Raw genomic sequence first — 15,955 nt, forward strand, 5'->3', positions numbered from 1 at the left:
TAGGGTGCAGTATTTTAACAGGATCTTCAGGGTTCATCAATTCTCCTTTCTTCCATCTATCTCCCTAAACTTTGTTCCCGTTCATCGACGAAGTTGCAGGGAAACAGCACAGAGTTTTGTTGTCGCAGCTTTCACTCTTTCACTGTTACCTGCTAGTCGCTGCTTTTTCTTTCGGACTGTGCCTGGCAGCCTTATCGCATTTTGTGTTGTTTCGTATGCATGTACTACTACAACCATTCAGAAATGTGCTTCCCACTGACGTGTTAGCAATAAAAATCAGATTATCAAGTGCGACGTATGCAAAGCACCTAAGCGCATTGGAAGCGGTGCACGATGTGACAGCCCATGCTGTCGTGGCGCCATCTCGTGGCTTTCAGTATTGACTGGGGCAGCCATCACTCCTCTCTGAACACACTACCCCATATTCTAGTCCACTATAGTTATACGAAATAAGGCTAGCAGCTAACTCTTTTGGATCCGATCTCGCGTAACTCTACACTGGTTTAAGGGTATATGGCCACTTCAAGGACCGAAGCGAGTTTTATGCTGTCAGTTGTCTAAACACGAAGTAAACACAGCAAGTTTACGAGCCGTCTCCTTTAATGCCTCAATATAATAGCGCTCTTTGAATGACGCTGCCCCCCCTCCCATGACTTCCGTTCATGCTCCTTACGAAAGACGGGCGGGGCATTTCCTCTGTTTGATAAGCAATCGACGGCAGGCCTCGTAAGCGGGCTGATGTTATTGCCTGCGCTCTCCGCTGACGGAAACGGCCGGCTTGTTTCATCTCCGCTTCAGCTGCTTTCGTCCTCAGCGCTCGTGAGCTTTCACTCGCGGCATGGTCCCTCAGTACTTTTTACTGGTCATGAAACTCCTGCGAAAGTTTCATATAGGGACAAAAGTGGCCACCAGAGGCGCCACTGTAAGCAGAAGGGCATTGATCTGCCGCGCTTGGTAGGGCAGTTGCGCGTTCGCGGAAGCGTTTGCCTTCAAATACACTTCAGATATTTTCATTCTCCGTGTTCTCGCAAACAAATCATAGCAGTGATTAGTATTGTCAATATGGTACATGATGCGCATTGTCAAATTGCCCAAATCATTGATTGCTGGCAATGTTTTCACTGGGGGTGTCTGTCAAGTGACGCGTGTGTTCGTGACGTTCCCACATTTCTCGATTCCTGCATAGTCGCTTTCGGGCTTATACCGAACACTGTGACTGCTTCTAGATGACTGACAGGTTAGCATATTTTGCACTAGACGCTGCAGAGTAGCCGTGCTCTGGCTGCACGTAACGCTCATTTTCGTACTAATTGTCACTTTATTCTATACGGCATTATGACGCTGCAAATAGAAGTTCGCGTGCCAATAAACAAGCCTGTATACCAGGCTAACTTGCATTAATAGCTTTGAAGTACCTCTTGAGGGATATCGTTAGTGAAACATAGCTTCAAAAATCAAAAGCGCAGATTGAGATAACACTAAACGGAGAGGGATGCTCGTGGTGTTTTCCTTTCTTTTTCCTTTGGCATCATAATTTGCGCTTTTGATTTTGAAGATTAAAAAAAATAATGAGGGTGAAACTGCTGTGAGCTGCTTTTGCTAGATGTAGGCACTATGTGCGACTTTCAAGCAAAAGGTTTTGATTTTACACATGTAGATTTCATAACACTGCCGAGTTCTTATATACGCGGCTCTTTTTTTTTTATCCGTTCCCATATACTGTCACGATGACCAGGAGTTCTAAGTTGGCGTTCCATTTAGCCACCCTGTTCCTTCTATGTAAATACCAGCGCAAATCGAAATCAAGCCGGAGCTTCCATCAACCAAGTTATTCAGCTTAAACTGATCAATTATACATCAAACTGCATTACTATTTTTGAAGCTTTCTATAAATTTTCACGATTCAGCGACAGCACCAGCAAACAGCGCTATCAAAGTAGAACAAAATATTGCGTTTTACCCACGGCATCACTTTTTAGTTTCTATCATTAACGAGAAAGCAAACACACACACTCCGAACACCGCACTTCACATAAAACTCCAAACACCATTCTAGGCACGGCGTCTTCCGCCAGTCTTGGTTGATCTCGAGGCAGTGAAACGATGTTTCCATTCACTGTGCACACGTCCGCACGTACAATCTCACTTGCATTGAAATGTTTTTCGCACACGTGAATGTAATTCAAGTCAAATGAAAACCCGACAGTCTCCTGTCGCGGGATTGCACGTTTCCACCTGTCGCGTTGTTCTGCTTCGGCTGGTAAACCAGGTAAACAGAACAGGGAGGCTTTTTCGACAGTGCCCTTGTATCCCGAGCGACAGCCCGGCACACAGCAGGTGTTGGGCATCGCTGTCATGACGAGGTGACTGCGAAAAGAAAAGGGGTGCAACCAGCCCAAACAACGCCACTCTGCGCCCACACTCTGCTAATGGCGGCCAGCAGCAGCCGGCTTCCTCGTCCCCCTTCTAGCTATGCCAGCGCCGTGCCACGGAAAGTGCAGGCGGTATACGAAGCTCTCCCATTGAGTTACGCAGGAGTTTCATGACCAGTAAAAGTATTGAGGGACCGTGCTCGCGGCTTGAACATACGATGAGCGGAGCAATGTTATCGATTTGGACTTCATAAGGAACATGACGGTGACGGCAAAAACCCGTCTTGAGTGTCCATAAAATTGCTGTCACAATAAAAAAATCCGGCAGATCCCACACACAGTGGCAATCAATGTAACGCGAAGCAGCCCGCAAAGAGCCGCATACATTATCTTTGAGGCAAATGAAGGCATTCATGTCATGACATCTAGCTCTCTGTATATTGCTTGTTTGTCATGTATTCATGCATGTAGAATCTTTAAAATAATGAAACATATATTCCGGTATATGCAATGCATAACCTGTCATTTACATTCGTCACGCACTCATGTCATGCCATAGCAATTTTGGTGTGTATCCAGTTAACAAAACGGCCGGAAGCGCGCCAAGACAGTGTCATGTAAATCATGCCGTAGATGACATGCGTGTCATGATTGTCAGGTTACCACCAAGGAGGTTAAAAAAAAATTTCTGGAGTGGAAGCTCTCGCAACGCCTTTCCAGCAAAAGTGAAGCCATCTTTTGCCCACCAAAAATCTCAGAAACATGCTCTTTTCTGGTGGTGCCTGCTTAGAGATCAAATGGCTTTAATCTGTTAATGTAAATACTACCTTAATTATAAAATAACATCGTTATTGCTGACAAGAGTAACCCATCGAGAGGAGTATTGGCGATTGATCTCCAATAAAGTTTGCCATAACTTCAAGGCTTATTTACGAAAACTTGTAACACAAAGGCACACTTGGGGCAGTATCTGACCCGTAAAAGCTGCAATATTAAACTCGTCTGGCGTGCGAGGAGAAGCTCGCCGACGCCGCATGCCAACGGTTTATCGTGCCCATACTAAGATGGCGGGCGCAGCCGCCATCTTTTGGTGGGCACGGCTTCACTCTAGTGCAATAATTGCCACTCCAGCAATATTTTTCTTTAACCTCCTTGGTTACCACCTGCCATTTGTGTTCATCATACAGTCGCAGCAAAAGGGAAAGTTCAGCTAGCTGGTTGGGGTTCATATTGAACAGCGCAAAAAACGAGACGCAAAGAAGAGACTGCACAACACAGCGCTCGTGTTCAATATGAACATACAGTAACATCACGCAATACCGATGTGGGTGTAAGTCAATCTAGTGAAATGGCCGCTAGCAGCCCATGAGCGGGGCATGTAAATCATGCCCTCCACGACATGCATGTCATGATTGTCATGTTGCAACCTTTCATTTATGTTTGTCGTGCAGTCATGTCTCCAAACACCAGTTTGGGGATATACCAAGCTAGCGAACCGGCCGTGAGCGCACTATGAGCATGGCATGTAAATCATGCTGCACATGAAATGCATATGATTGTCATGTTACCACCTATCATTTATGCTCGTTGTACAGTCACGTCACGCAATACCAATATTGGTGTGTATCAATCTTGGGAAACGGTCGCGAGCGCAGCATGAACGTGGCATGTAAATCATGTTCTACATGACATGCATGTCATGATTTTCATGTTACAACCAGTCATTTATGTTTGCTATACAGAAATGCTTCGTCGTACCAATTTTGGTATAGATCCATATAGTAATTGAACGGCCACGAGTGCCTGGAAACCATGTCATGTAAATCATGCTGTACATGACATGCGTGTCATCATTTTGCACCCAGGGCCATAGTGATGGTGGGGGGAGGTTGGGGGATTTCAGACCTTCGCCGAAAATTTCCAATTTTGCTTGTGTATATATACATGCACACATACAAATGTACGCACCAACATACGTAAAGTATAGTTGAACCCCCTTCCCGAAAAAACTTCTGGCTACGCCCGTTTGCACCATAGGACCTGTCACTTACCTTTGTCATATAATCTTGTCACGCCATACCAATTTTGGTGTATATCAAGCTGACTAGGTGGCCACGAGAGCACAAAGACCGTGGCATGTAAATCATGCCATTTATGACATGCTCCTCATGATTTTCATGTTATGACCTATCATTTGTTTTTCATACAGTCATGTTGTACCATACCAATTTTGGTATACATCCCATTAACAAAAGAGCCGGGAAAGCACAAAGTCGTAGGCGGGCGGATGGACGGACGGACGGACGGACGGACGGGCGGACGGGCGGGCGGGCGGGCGGGCGGGCTCAAAGTTTCAGAAATTCGCTAAGAAATGCTTCGCATTGAAAATAAATTGAGGAGCCATTCCACTCTGAGGTGGATGACCAGCGAAGCTGTTCAGCGCACTGCGCAGAAATGACATGGTGGAGACCATTTTGGTATGTAAGGTCAGGTTGGTAACGTCTGGGCTCTTAACATTCTATAAGCAGTGTTAATGCGAAAGCCTTAGATGCCTCATTAAACACAAAAATTGACCATCGGTGGTGTCAACACGAGTGATGCAAAAAATGTTCTTCTGATGACGTCATCAGGACGTCATGCACCGTGACGTCCCATAATGACGTCATCATGTGACATGTTACTTTGTGATAGGTGCGCCGGTCATGGAGGCAGTGCAAGACCAGATAAGGTGCATAAAGCCTTCAGAGGGGGGCCGGGAGAGGATTAATACATTGACTTAGAAGGAAAAGATGGGTCTTTCGCCTTCGAGTCAAGGAACCCTCTGAGTTTTCCTTTTTTTCTTTTTTTTTCCTCTGCTCACTAGAAAGCACTAAAGGGTTTTCGGTATACAGCCAGAATGTCCTAGCAATATACAGCTCCGCTCTGAAAGGAAAACGAAGTTTGTTATACCATGTAGTCCCCCGATCAACGCACTTTCGAATGCTTTGAGAAGGTTGACTAGAAGCGGACCTCGATCTTCGGGGCAACCCGGCGCATGCACAAATGATAGTCTGGAAGCACTGAGAGAATGCTCTTGCTGCAGCACAGAAAGGCCTCAGAAGGAGGGAAAGGAGTGTCAGGAGAATGGCTTTTTGAGGCTAACAAAGTGACGTCATGTTGCGCCGAGCAATACAATTGATCGAGAAGAAAAATAAGCTGTCTTTCGCCTTGGAGTCGTCTTAGGGGAATGTATTAGGGACAGTGTGACTCTTTAGCATCAAGGCACTGTTGCACGTCACGGCGTTTGTCTACCACATCTGTTCATGACCACATAGATGTATGTAGAGTGTTATTTCATAAAGTACAATTTTGGTCATCCAGTATTCTGTTTATTTTTTTTAGTGTTGAAAATAATCGCTGAAGAGGTTATTCCAGAACACTTAACTGCATGACGCCCTTATTTTTGCATTATCTAGTCAAATAGGGAGTGCTCCTGAGGTGATCTTCTCCACGCGTTTTGCAATGGATCGAAATATTTCTAGCTCTTCATGAGAGCCCCATAATAATTATTGAGGTGCTTGAATGTAAATGCAATTTGCTTCTCCACTGCACTCCAGGATGTGCAATTAGCTGCTACAGAGTGTTCTGAGGTGCACAATTACTTGCTCCAAAGTGCTCCAACATGTCAATTTTTGCTGCTTTAAAGTGCTGCAAAATGAAAATTTTGCTGCTCCAATAATTGCTCCAAATCAGAAGTCCTCGGTAGCATCACTGCTCTTATTTACCCTCTCTGGTGTAATTACGCCCTTGCCCGTCAATCTTTTTTTCTGAAGGTCTGCACACGTGACCCTGAAAAGCAGTTTGACATAACTGCTTTTTCAGGGTCACGTTTTTACTGAAATTAAACCATTTGTTAGATCGAGCTCAACGTCATGTGTCCTGTATATTTTTGTTCTGTGTTGTGTCTGTGTTCGCTTAGTGCATCTCTAAAGAGATTACATTTTTCAGTGGCGCAACAGTGGGCCAACTTGTGTTTTTTTGCTTATTGCAACAGTGTTCTTTTATGAAAACACCATTACTGTCACCACGATTACCCATTCTAATGGCAGGGAAAAATGTGGATGAGATAGACACTCTTCTTGCCAATATATGCTGCTGAAGTTTCATTAAAGGTCGTATGTTGCAGGCTGTGGCACCAGTTGACTCTAAAGTTGCTCACCTTTGTCCGTTGCCCACAGATACAGCAGGGCCTGTTTCAGGTGAGACTAATCATGCTGATTGCAGTGCTGACTTGTGGACGAGTGTGTTACTACAATATTGTTCTAGGCCTTATGTTCCCCTGCAAGTTGCCAGTGCACGACATTGCAAATAAGGGCTATCTCCCAGGAAGACTGGCCCTTTGTCTTTGAAACCCATTGTTGCCCCAGTTTATAAGTCAGGTTCCTGAAACATTGGAGCAACAGAGTTGGTAGGAATTCCTCATGGAAGGAGTACAAACCAAGGTGCGAGAGGCAGCGCAGTCACTGGCCATCAACAAGAAGGCGCAAAGCAGGCACATGTGCAGATGTGTGTTCTGCTTAAGCATCTTATTTCTTTGTAAGCAAGGTACAGTGGAATTCCAGCTCTAAGGGCATAGAAAATCTTTTCAAGTTAACCGGAGTGCGCACTAGCAGGCATTCCTTTGATTATCAGTACTGGGCACAATACCGTGGAACCCTGCTATGTAGCACCCATTACGTTCTTAACCTGATTGCCTAAGTTTCGACCGCTGTGGTGATAAGTGCCAGCGCCGTACAACGGAGTGCAGCGGTGAAATGAACAAGAATATGCGCACTATGAGCAGTCTTGGGCAGCTGTCGTCTGCTAGGCTTGTCTGGGAACTGGACACCACCACCGCTTCATTTAAACACTGCTACTGTCATCCTTTTTTTCTTGTCTGAATGCTGCCATCAATTTATAAAGAAAAGTCAAATGGTCACGTTTGAGATGGATGGGATGTGATTACACATGCTGATTATACTACGTAGAGTAACAGGATCTTCATAGCGGAGCTGTTAAACTTTTTGTTATGCCATGCGGAGTTGACAAGAAACTATCATCAGCGGCCAGCGCGCTGTTTGGCTCTCCTCATTTTCATGTTCTGAGTCTTCATGCTTAGTCAAGCCAATCAAGCCAAGCTATGCTAAGATCAAGCTAATTAAGCCAGGCCATGTCATAATAATGCTAATTAAAAGCTAGCTAATTAGAACAATGCTAGCGAAGACTTGTTAATGAGGACCATGCTGTTTAAGAACTTCCTAATTAAGATAATGCTAAGGAATACCTTGTGAGTTAGGGTCATGGTAATTAGGAACTTGCTCATAAGCAAGGCTTAATTATCGCCATCTTATTTAGCACAGTCCTAATTAGCATGTTCTTAATTAGCAAGGTCCTAAATGTAACTAAATAACACGATCCTAATCTTTCTTTCGTTAGCAACCCGATTATGATCCGACATTCTTTCTAGTGCTTGATCTAATCTTTCCAAAAGATGCAGTTGCCATGCCTTTGAACAAAAACACAATCACCAAATCCAACCATTTGATTCAGGTAGTGCGTGAGAATGTCCGAAAGGCTGCCTAAAGATCACAGGTAATATTCCTGCAACTGAGCGCTCTCCTGTCCTCCAAGAAGTCCCGCACCACTGAGAGTAACTGGCACTGAATAGTGGAGCTTTGTGATGTTGATACCTGAGGTCACACCCGGAAGTCCGACTCTGAAAGTATCAGTCCGAGCAATGAAACTCCCCGTTTGACTTTTGATTTGCTTGCTTCATGAGTGCAAATGTTCGCTCTTTTCTATTCTGTCACTTTTCAGTGCACATACTATATCTTCACGTGTGGATGTGCACGTGTCGCTGCTGCTCCGTCTTATTTCTTTTTGCTCTATTGGGCCTTGTGAACTTCTCTGGCTACCCTTGTAGCTTTTCGCTGGACGCCCATTTTCTGTATTTCACTGGAATAGAAGTTCATTCATATTTATATTCAACTCTTTACTGCGCACAGGTTTTTTTTCCCTGCAATTAAATTCCTAGTCATGCAGCTTTGTCCCGTCACCCTCTTTCTCGGCGTCCGTTGTTTCCACGATTGTCTTTTAGGTAATCTTCAACTATGAGGAGCAGTTGGCTTTGCAGTCTTGTGTGAATCATCATTTGAAATGGGACATGCAATTGCATATAATCAGTCAACTACGGTAGCAATGTGGGGCTTGCTAATACGTCCTACTTTTCCACCTGATTGAGCATGAAAAGCACAAGCAGTGCCAGTGTGTTCCTTCTCTTGATCCTGTGTGCCCCTAAATAAAGGTTTTGAATGAACTTCCTCTCTCAGTTAATATTTTTTAGCATGTTTTAACAGAGCTCCCTGAGAGCTTTTGTTGCTCTAAATTGATGCAAAGTTAGGTGGCCGTTCCGCCTCTGCATTATTGTCACCTGTCTTCTCCAAAGGATGCTTGCACTAGTTTTACCTCCTGCAGTATTTGCACCATGGTCTTTCACTGATGTCAAGCATGTGTTGCACCATGTTCTTGCAGGTAAATCTTCTTAATCAGAAGTATATTCTTACGAAACAGTAAAAAAAAAAGGGGGGGGGGCAGAAAGAAAGCTGTTTTTCAATGCTTGAGTGTGTTTTAAAAAACAGTCATAGTCCCAAGTGATGCATAGGGTATGTTCAGATGGGCAAGTTGATAAAGAAGCCCATGCACTGAGCATTGTTCTGCTTCATAAGTGAAGTCTGGCACTATGCATTCAAGTAGCAATGTTAAATAATCTGTTTGCCTGTATTTCAGATGTACGAGAACTTCATTTCGGAATTTGAAAACAAGTGAGTTTCTTTTTCATTTTGTTTTTGGTAGCTTTCTTGCTGCATTGTTGGGAGAGGCTGTTTTCTCTCCACCTCTCGACGTATGCGATGGATACAGATGCCAGGTGCACTGTTATGTTCAGAGGAACTTAATAGAGAGCTTTAGCTAGTTATGGAAATATGGTACGCAAATACGCTACCGTATGAGGGTACCGCTCCTCTTTTCCAGGTCGTCGACCTTTTGCCGGTGAAGGCACCCCAACACCACAAAAGCTTTTTCAAAAATTACTGTGGGGTTGTCATGCGCCTCATTGTTGCCTGTCAGCCTACGCATTGTTAACGAGACACCTGTCGTTTGGGGTACGCATTGTCTCTGGAACGAGGAGCGGCAAAAGCACAACCACCGGGAAAGTGGGAACGCTATCGTACTGCCTTACTGTATTTCCGTAACTTGCTAAAAGACTCTATTCTTGGCAGGGTTGCTCCTTGCTGCATGACGTATTTGCTGCTAAAAAAATGATGCACGACATGGGCAGCACCCCTGTTGCCTGTTTGTGTTTCTCTCTCTTGTCATTTTAGCGGCAAATGGGGCCACTGGTTGCACGAGGCTAAAGTGTAGACCCTATATACCGTGTCAGAATGTGTGAAGCATGAACCTTGGTGCAGGATGAAGCCCCTCTCTCTGGTGGAGATTGCTGCCCAGGTGTCCCAGAGTATCCCAGGTCAGTGGCGCATTTCGAACAGTCACGAGGGAAGTTGATCTTTAGCAATGCTACGTTTGATGTGTGCACGGAAATGTGAGCAGGCCCTCGTGGGTGCAGACAGGTGACGGCTGTGTGGTTTGGACAGAGCTTGTGAAACGATGCCACAGCTTCATGCCTTCTTTGCCCATCTTCGGTTTAGCCTACATTCGGTCCAGGATTCCACGACCGTACACGTCTCCAGACCATTGCTGGAGAAGCGTCTGCTGCCGCCACTGCTTTTCCTGCGTTGACGCTCTTTCAAACCTTGCTTAATACTTGTTGAAGCACTGTGCTGTGTCGAGTGTGCCTTTCTCTTGTGCTACCATCAAGTATTATGCAATAGCAACAAGCCCATATTGCTGCCCTCGTTGCTTTCACACCTCTTTCTTTGTTTTTGTCACATGCTTCGCCTCTACTGTCAGATGTCTTTGTTCTCTTCTTCCTTATGCACCGCCTGCGCCTTTTACTCGTGACAGTAATACTTGGTGCTACTACAGGTGTTTTGTAGGATGGCAGCCTTTACTTGACTGCATTAATTACAGTGAGCAGTGTGTGTACCACACTGTTTGCTTTTTTGTTTTCATAAAGATTGGCAGTACTATTCGTTCTAATTAACTTGAAGGGGTTGTGCAGAGCCCTTGTTTTAATACGATACTATGGTCAGGACTTATCGCCACCTGCAGCCGCGGCCTGTGAAATTTAGCTGAGAAAACACAGAGTTGCCACTGACATATACTGGTGTCTCGGTCCTGCTTGTTGGCCGCAGAAAAATTCATGTTAAAGGGACACTAAAGGCAAATAACAATTTATGTCAGAGTGAAAGCTCAATGTATGACAATGTCTAAAACGGCAATATTATCAACAGCAGGGTAATGCGCGGGGTGATGTTATCAATTTGGACTTTATACGGAAAATGACGGCGATGGCAAAGACCCGTCAAGAGTGTGTATATAATCTCTATCGCAATAAAGAAGTCAGTTTCACCGCAAGGGCGAAGCAATGAATGCGATAGCAACAAATTGTGGTGTTATTTGTATCCGATCTCACGTAACTACAAGTATAAGAGAATACGGCCGCGCCAGGGAGAGATGTGCACTTCGCGTTGAGAAGGGTATACGAGCCGCCCGCTGTGATGGCTGTCGAGATAAAGTGCGTGCCAGCGATCGCGACCGTGCCCATAGATTCAAAATTCAAAGTTGCAGCACGTTTGACCACGTAGCAGTGAGCTACGTGGTCAAAAGCTTTACAGAAGTCAAGAAAAATGCAATCTGTTTGAAGGCTGTGGACTATGTTGAAATGTATATCTGCAGTGAATTATAGCAACTACGTCTCACACCACAAGCCTTTTCTGAACCCGCGCTGGCTAGTAAGGAAAAAATTATTTCATTACTGGCGATTTTATGTGTGAGAAGGGGGCAATAATATGTCGAAGCATTTTGCAGCAAATCCTTGTCAGGGAAATTGGGACAGTGGTTCCTGGGGAATTTTTAGTGCCACCATTGTGTACTGGTACCACATATGCAATATTCCAGTCTAAAGGCCGAAGAACATGCAGCATTTTTGCTGGCATTCTCTTGCATTGTGTTTCTCGGAGGCGTCACATGACCGCCGCAAGAGAGGGCGGCCGAACACATGAGAAGCGCGGAGGCCAGTGCCTGCCCACCGTCGCACAATGTGACCAAAGGGGAATGAACCTGACACCTCACAAAGCAGTGCACAATTTTCGTCGATGGACCAACAAGAACTATTCCTGATTGTAGCTTTTATGTCTCATTTGTAGTTTTGCAGTACGAAAAATGAGACAGTGCCAACGAAAGGTCTATTTCTCTTTGTTAGTTGTAGCGCCAGCTATTCAGATTAAGAACCACCATGAACTCGTAATATATGGCCTCTGAGCTTTCAAGTCACTCATTGTCGCACATAGTTGAGGACACATATTCGGCCGTTCCTGCTAAGCCTACCAATGAATTTGAGTATGGTTCTCGAGAACAGTTTAAACAGATCACGAACGTTTTACTGTCGAAGCTTCTAGGGACAAAGCTAAGTGAAATACAAGCATCAGCTGAGAACTTGTGGGCCACACAGTGCATGGCGACGACTTAACGGATCGGAGGTGGGCTGTAGCCATTTCGGCAGCAGCGATTACGTCATTACGTAGGCGGAAGTCGCTGCTAGCCGTGCGCCGATTGGTTCCCTGTCCATCGAACTGCATCCAGTGTTGTCGTCGCTGCCGGTGTCTGGAACGTCCTGATGTGGACGTTTCGGCTGGCAAAAACACTGCATGTAGTTCGGCCTTAAAGGAGTACTGACACAATTTTGAGACATCGTAAAAGGGACGTGTTTTGTTTCCTCGGTATGCAGTGTTAATGCTCTCCACACACCAGAGTCAGACAACACGTATAAAATATTTTACTTTGATTTTAAAGCTTTCGTTGCTGAGCACTAGCAAGCCAGCCCCACCGCAGTGGACATTGCCTCGATGAGTGAACATAGTTCCACTGAGTTTGCAAACTCTGCGTTCTGCATGCAGCTTGAATCGCAGAAATCGCTGTCGAGGTCACTGGATGACAATTCACTCATCGTTGTTTACGTGCACCACGAGCAGATGAATGATCTGCCGCTAGTACATCGCAAGTACATCGCTAGTACATCACACCGCGATGACGCATCTCCGAGAAGCCCTCAATATCGAGACCGAAAGTGTTTTTTAAGGTAGCGGTATTAAGGTATATTCAGGTGCATTCCCAGGCACCACAATACTCTTCTTAGGGTTCTTGACACCAGTATTTTTATTTAGAGCGACAATTCGAAAATGTTGTTATTGGAAACAACAGTTTTAACTTTTCTTGAAGTATCTTATGGTAAACACCTGGCTCTCTGTGAACATGCACAACAGTAGTGGGCAAAAGTTTTTCGAATATGTGCTGCAGAGTTTGCTGCAAGTGAAATAGCTGCTGAGCCTTGCAAGAACATGCCGATTTCTTGCCTTGCAGACATGGAGCAGCGGCTTGGCTTCATCACCAAGACCAAGGAGAAGGTGAGGGCTTTATCTGCTCTTTATCTGCACCATGGCATAGCAGTCGGCAAATGAAAAATGTCTCAAAGGGGCCGTACAAGGGGTGATGACAAAACACTGATGTGCTTGCCAGTCATGTCTGTCATGTGACCATATGACCTCGGTTGCACACTCCCCCCCCCCCCCCCCAAAAAAAAAAAAGATGGTGCATCAATGCAAGCACTCTTATGAAAAACAAGACCTGCTCCCCCAAATACTACGTCATCTGTTGCGAGAATCCAGATAAGAAAGCCCCATACATTTAGCCATTCCTTGCTACCAGGTGCCTCGCTAAGACCATCGGAAGTGGCTGTAAGGCCACCAAGATGACCAGTGGGGGCCTTCTGGTGGAGGTTAAGGACAAGACTCAGTTTCAGAAGTTATCAAAACTTTGTAGCATTTAAGGACAAGCCCATACTGATCACAGCTCACCAAATGATAAACACATTGAAAAGTGTCAGATGATGACCTAATAAACCTAACTGATTATGAACTTTTGGCTGGCTAGAAGGATGAGAATGTCGTGCAGGTACAGTGACTCATAACCGTGAGAGAAAGCAAAGGAATTCCAGCCAAGCTTCGAACTAACCAAGGCCACCTGATATATAGGACGGAATGCGCATCCTCTCGTGTCGCTTTGACGTGGCCATGGCGGTCAACTGGGTGTCGCTTTCATTTGCCCCATCACACCTGTGCCGTTGTTTTACGTAGTGGCTGCTGCTGGGCCAGCGCCTGGCGCGCGTCACTTTTTACACCGGTTAATTAGCCTAACTAAGCACAGCTAGCATCGTATAACCTAATAAAGGCAAGCATAATTTATTAAATTTTCTGGTGACGCCACAGGACATCGCCAGAAAGCTCAGCCCAGCTTGCCTTTGCCGTGTTAAAGGAGCACTGACATCAGATTTACGCATGTCAAGATTTTTGCATCTACAACTAGTTATTGACCCCCTAGTAGCGATTCACAACCCAAAATGCACTGAGGGACAAATAAGTATCTGTTTTATTGATTTAGATCACCAATATCTAGCACGATTCAAAACGGCCGGCAAGCCCACCATTTTTTAGCGCCGGCAACGCCACCTCCAGACCACGCCACAGCTGACCACTTTTCTACAGAAAGGAGTGACGTGGGGCTCAGCTGCTCAGCTAACATTTTGTCTGCTAGGCGCACACGTTCAGTCATTCCTTGTGGTCACCAGCATCGCCGTCAGAACTGTCGACTAGTGTTAAAGATGACATTCTGGAACTTGGAATCTCCGCAATTCGCGACATCGCGAATCATTTTTGCTTCGACACTTTGCAAAACAGCGATTAGAAATAAACGCCGTTCGAAGCAGCAACGAGGAGGTGCCCGGGGACTCACGCATGGGCCATGCTCACTGGTGTGTCTCAATTAGCTATATTACAGAATTTTGGCGTGCACGGCATATTCCGGTATACGCAAAGGGGGTCTATGGAATATCGGTATAGCGAATGCACACCAGCGGAGAAATAGAATACGTTAGGTTTCTTCAATAGCAATTCTGTGCTTGCAAAGTTCTTCTTTGCGCCGCCAGATGGCCCCACCTATCCGGCCTCTCACGGTTAGGGCTGCAGTGACCCGGTATTACGCTAGCGCAACGAAGTCTACGGACAAACTAAAATTCACTACTAACGCTACCTGCGTGTTACTTATTAGCGATGATATTTATGTATACGCTACTCAAGTTTGATAGCTTGTCGTCGTGTCGGCGTGTACCTCACGTGTAATGAAACGACACACTCATTCCGCTTTTTCCACGCTTCCAACAACCCCGACATTTCCGCGCTTCCAATTCCCCAACATGCTGACTGACGAACACACGTCGAATCATGCTCTTTCCTTTCGCCTGTGTTTGCTTGGTTGTTTGCGTCTTGTAATTTCATGAAATCATTCAGAGCGACGCGACGAAGATCAGGCACGAAGAGTGAGAGCGTTTCCAGGCGTCGGCGCCACGATAAAAACACTCGAATCGTCGACGTCATCGCTACTAGTGCATCGTCACTCAGAATGGTATGTGCCACACCGAACACGTCACAGTAGTGTCGATGTCGCAGGATGATGAAAGCCCCTTTGAGCTTTTGTACACACTTTTCCCTCGAAATAAAATAACTTCCAGGTGACAGACGCCATTCAAACTTGGTCAAAAATACTTATGCATACAGAACAATCGAATGAAGGACACATCTCGAGCTTGAAATTTTATATCAGTGTTCCTTAAGCTTAGATGAGCCTAGTTAAGCCAAGGTAAGTATAGCCGAACTTAATTAATTAAGCCTAGTTAAGCATAGTATCACCTAATAAAGCTAAGCATAAGTTTAATTAAGCTAATCCTAATTAAGCCTAGCGCAGCTTGCCGTTGCCTTGTTAAGCTTACATGAGCCCAGTTGATTCAAGGTAAGTATAGCCGAAATTTAAGCATAGTTGACCATGGTATCTTCTAATTAAGCCGATCATAACTAAGTCTAAATAAGTCGAGCCTAATTGTGGCCAATTAATAGAACTCGTATTCCCCTTAAGCCCAGAGAAGCCAAGCTCAGGAACTCTCCTGACCGAGTCGATCCTTATCGAAGGGGTACTGGCACCTTTATTAGAAGGCGAGTTTACTCCGCCATACAAATCTGTATGCAGAGACGGCTCTCAGCAAGTGTGAAGCTGAGCAAATGCTCGTATGTTATTGTGATATTAATGTCAATTTTTCCACGTTGCACCTACCGACATCGACACTAGCTTGACGTCAGGCTGCAGTACCAATTCTGGTGACTTCACGCAGCAGTCTGGCTAGTTGCGATGGCGTCAGGTACCAAAACTTGGCCTTCCATTCTATGGCCTTCCAAAGATCCACAAGCCGGGGATACCGCTACGCCCGATAGTTGACTTTAGAACATCCCCACTTTGCATGCTGTCCGAACATCTACACAGGACCCTGTCACGACTAGCGGGGA

At 45.3% G+C, this 15,955-nt stretch overlaps 1 protein-coding gene across 1 annotated transcript in view; it reads left to right on the forward strand.

Moving 5' to 3' along the window:
- Window positions 1-15,955, forward strand: part of LOC119402435 (26S proteasome non-ATPase regulatory subunit 13) — a gene marked incomplete in the record, with an annotated part of 91,213 nt that overhangs the window by 11,106 nt on the left and 64,152 nt on the right. The window contains 4 exon segments of the mRNA XM_037669589.2: window positions 6,538-6,610; window positions 9,177-9,211; window positions 9,857-9,912; window positions 12,927-12,970. Of these exon segments, the coding sequence (XP_037525517.1) occupies window positions 6,538-6,610; window positions 9,177-9,211; window positions 9,857-9,912; window positions 12,927-12,970 (208 nt within the window).

The sequence above is a fragment of the Rhipicephalus sanguineus genome, chromosome 8 (assembly GCF_013339695.2).
Source record: "Rhipicephalus sanguineus isolate Rsan-2018 chromosome 8, BIME_Rsan_1.4, whole genome shotgun sequence".
NCBI lineage: Eukaryota > Metazoa > Arthropoda > Arachnida > Ixodida > Ixodidae > Rhipicephalus > Rhipicephalus sanguineus.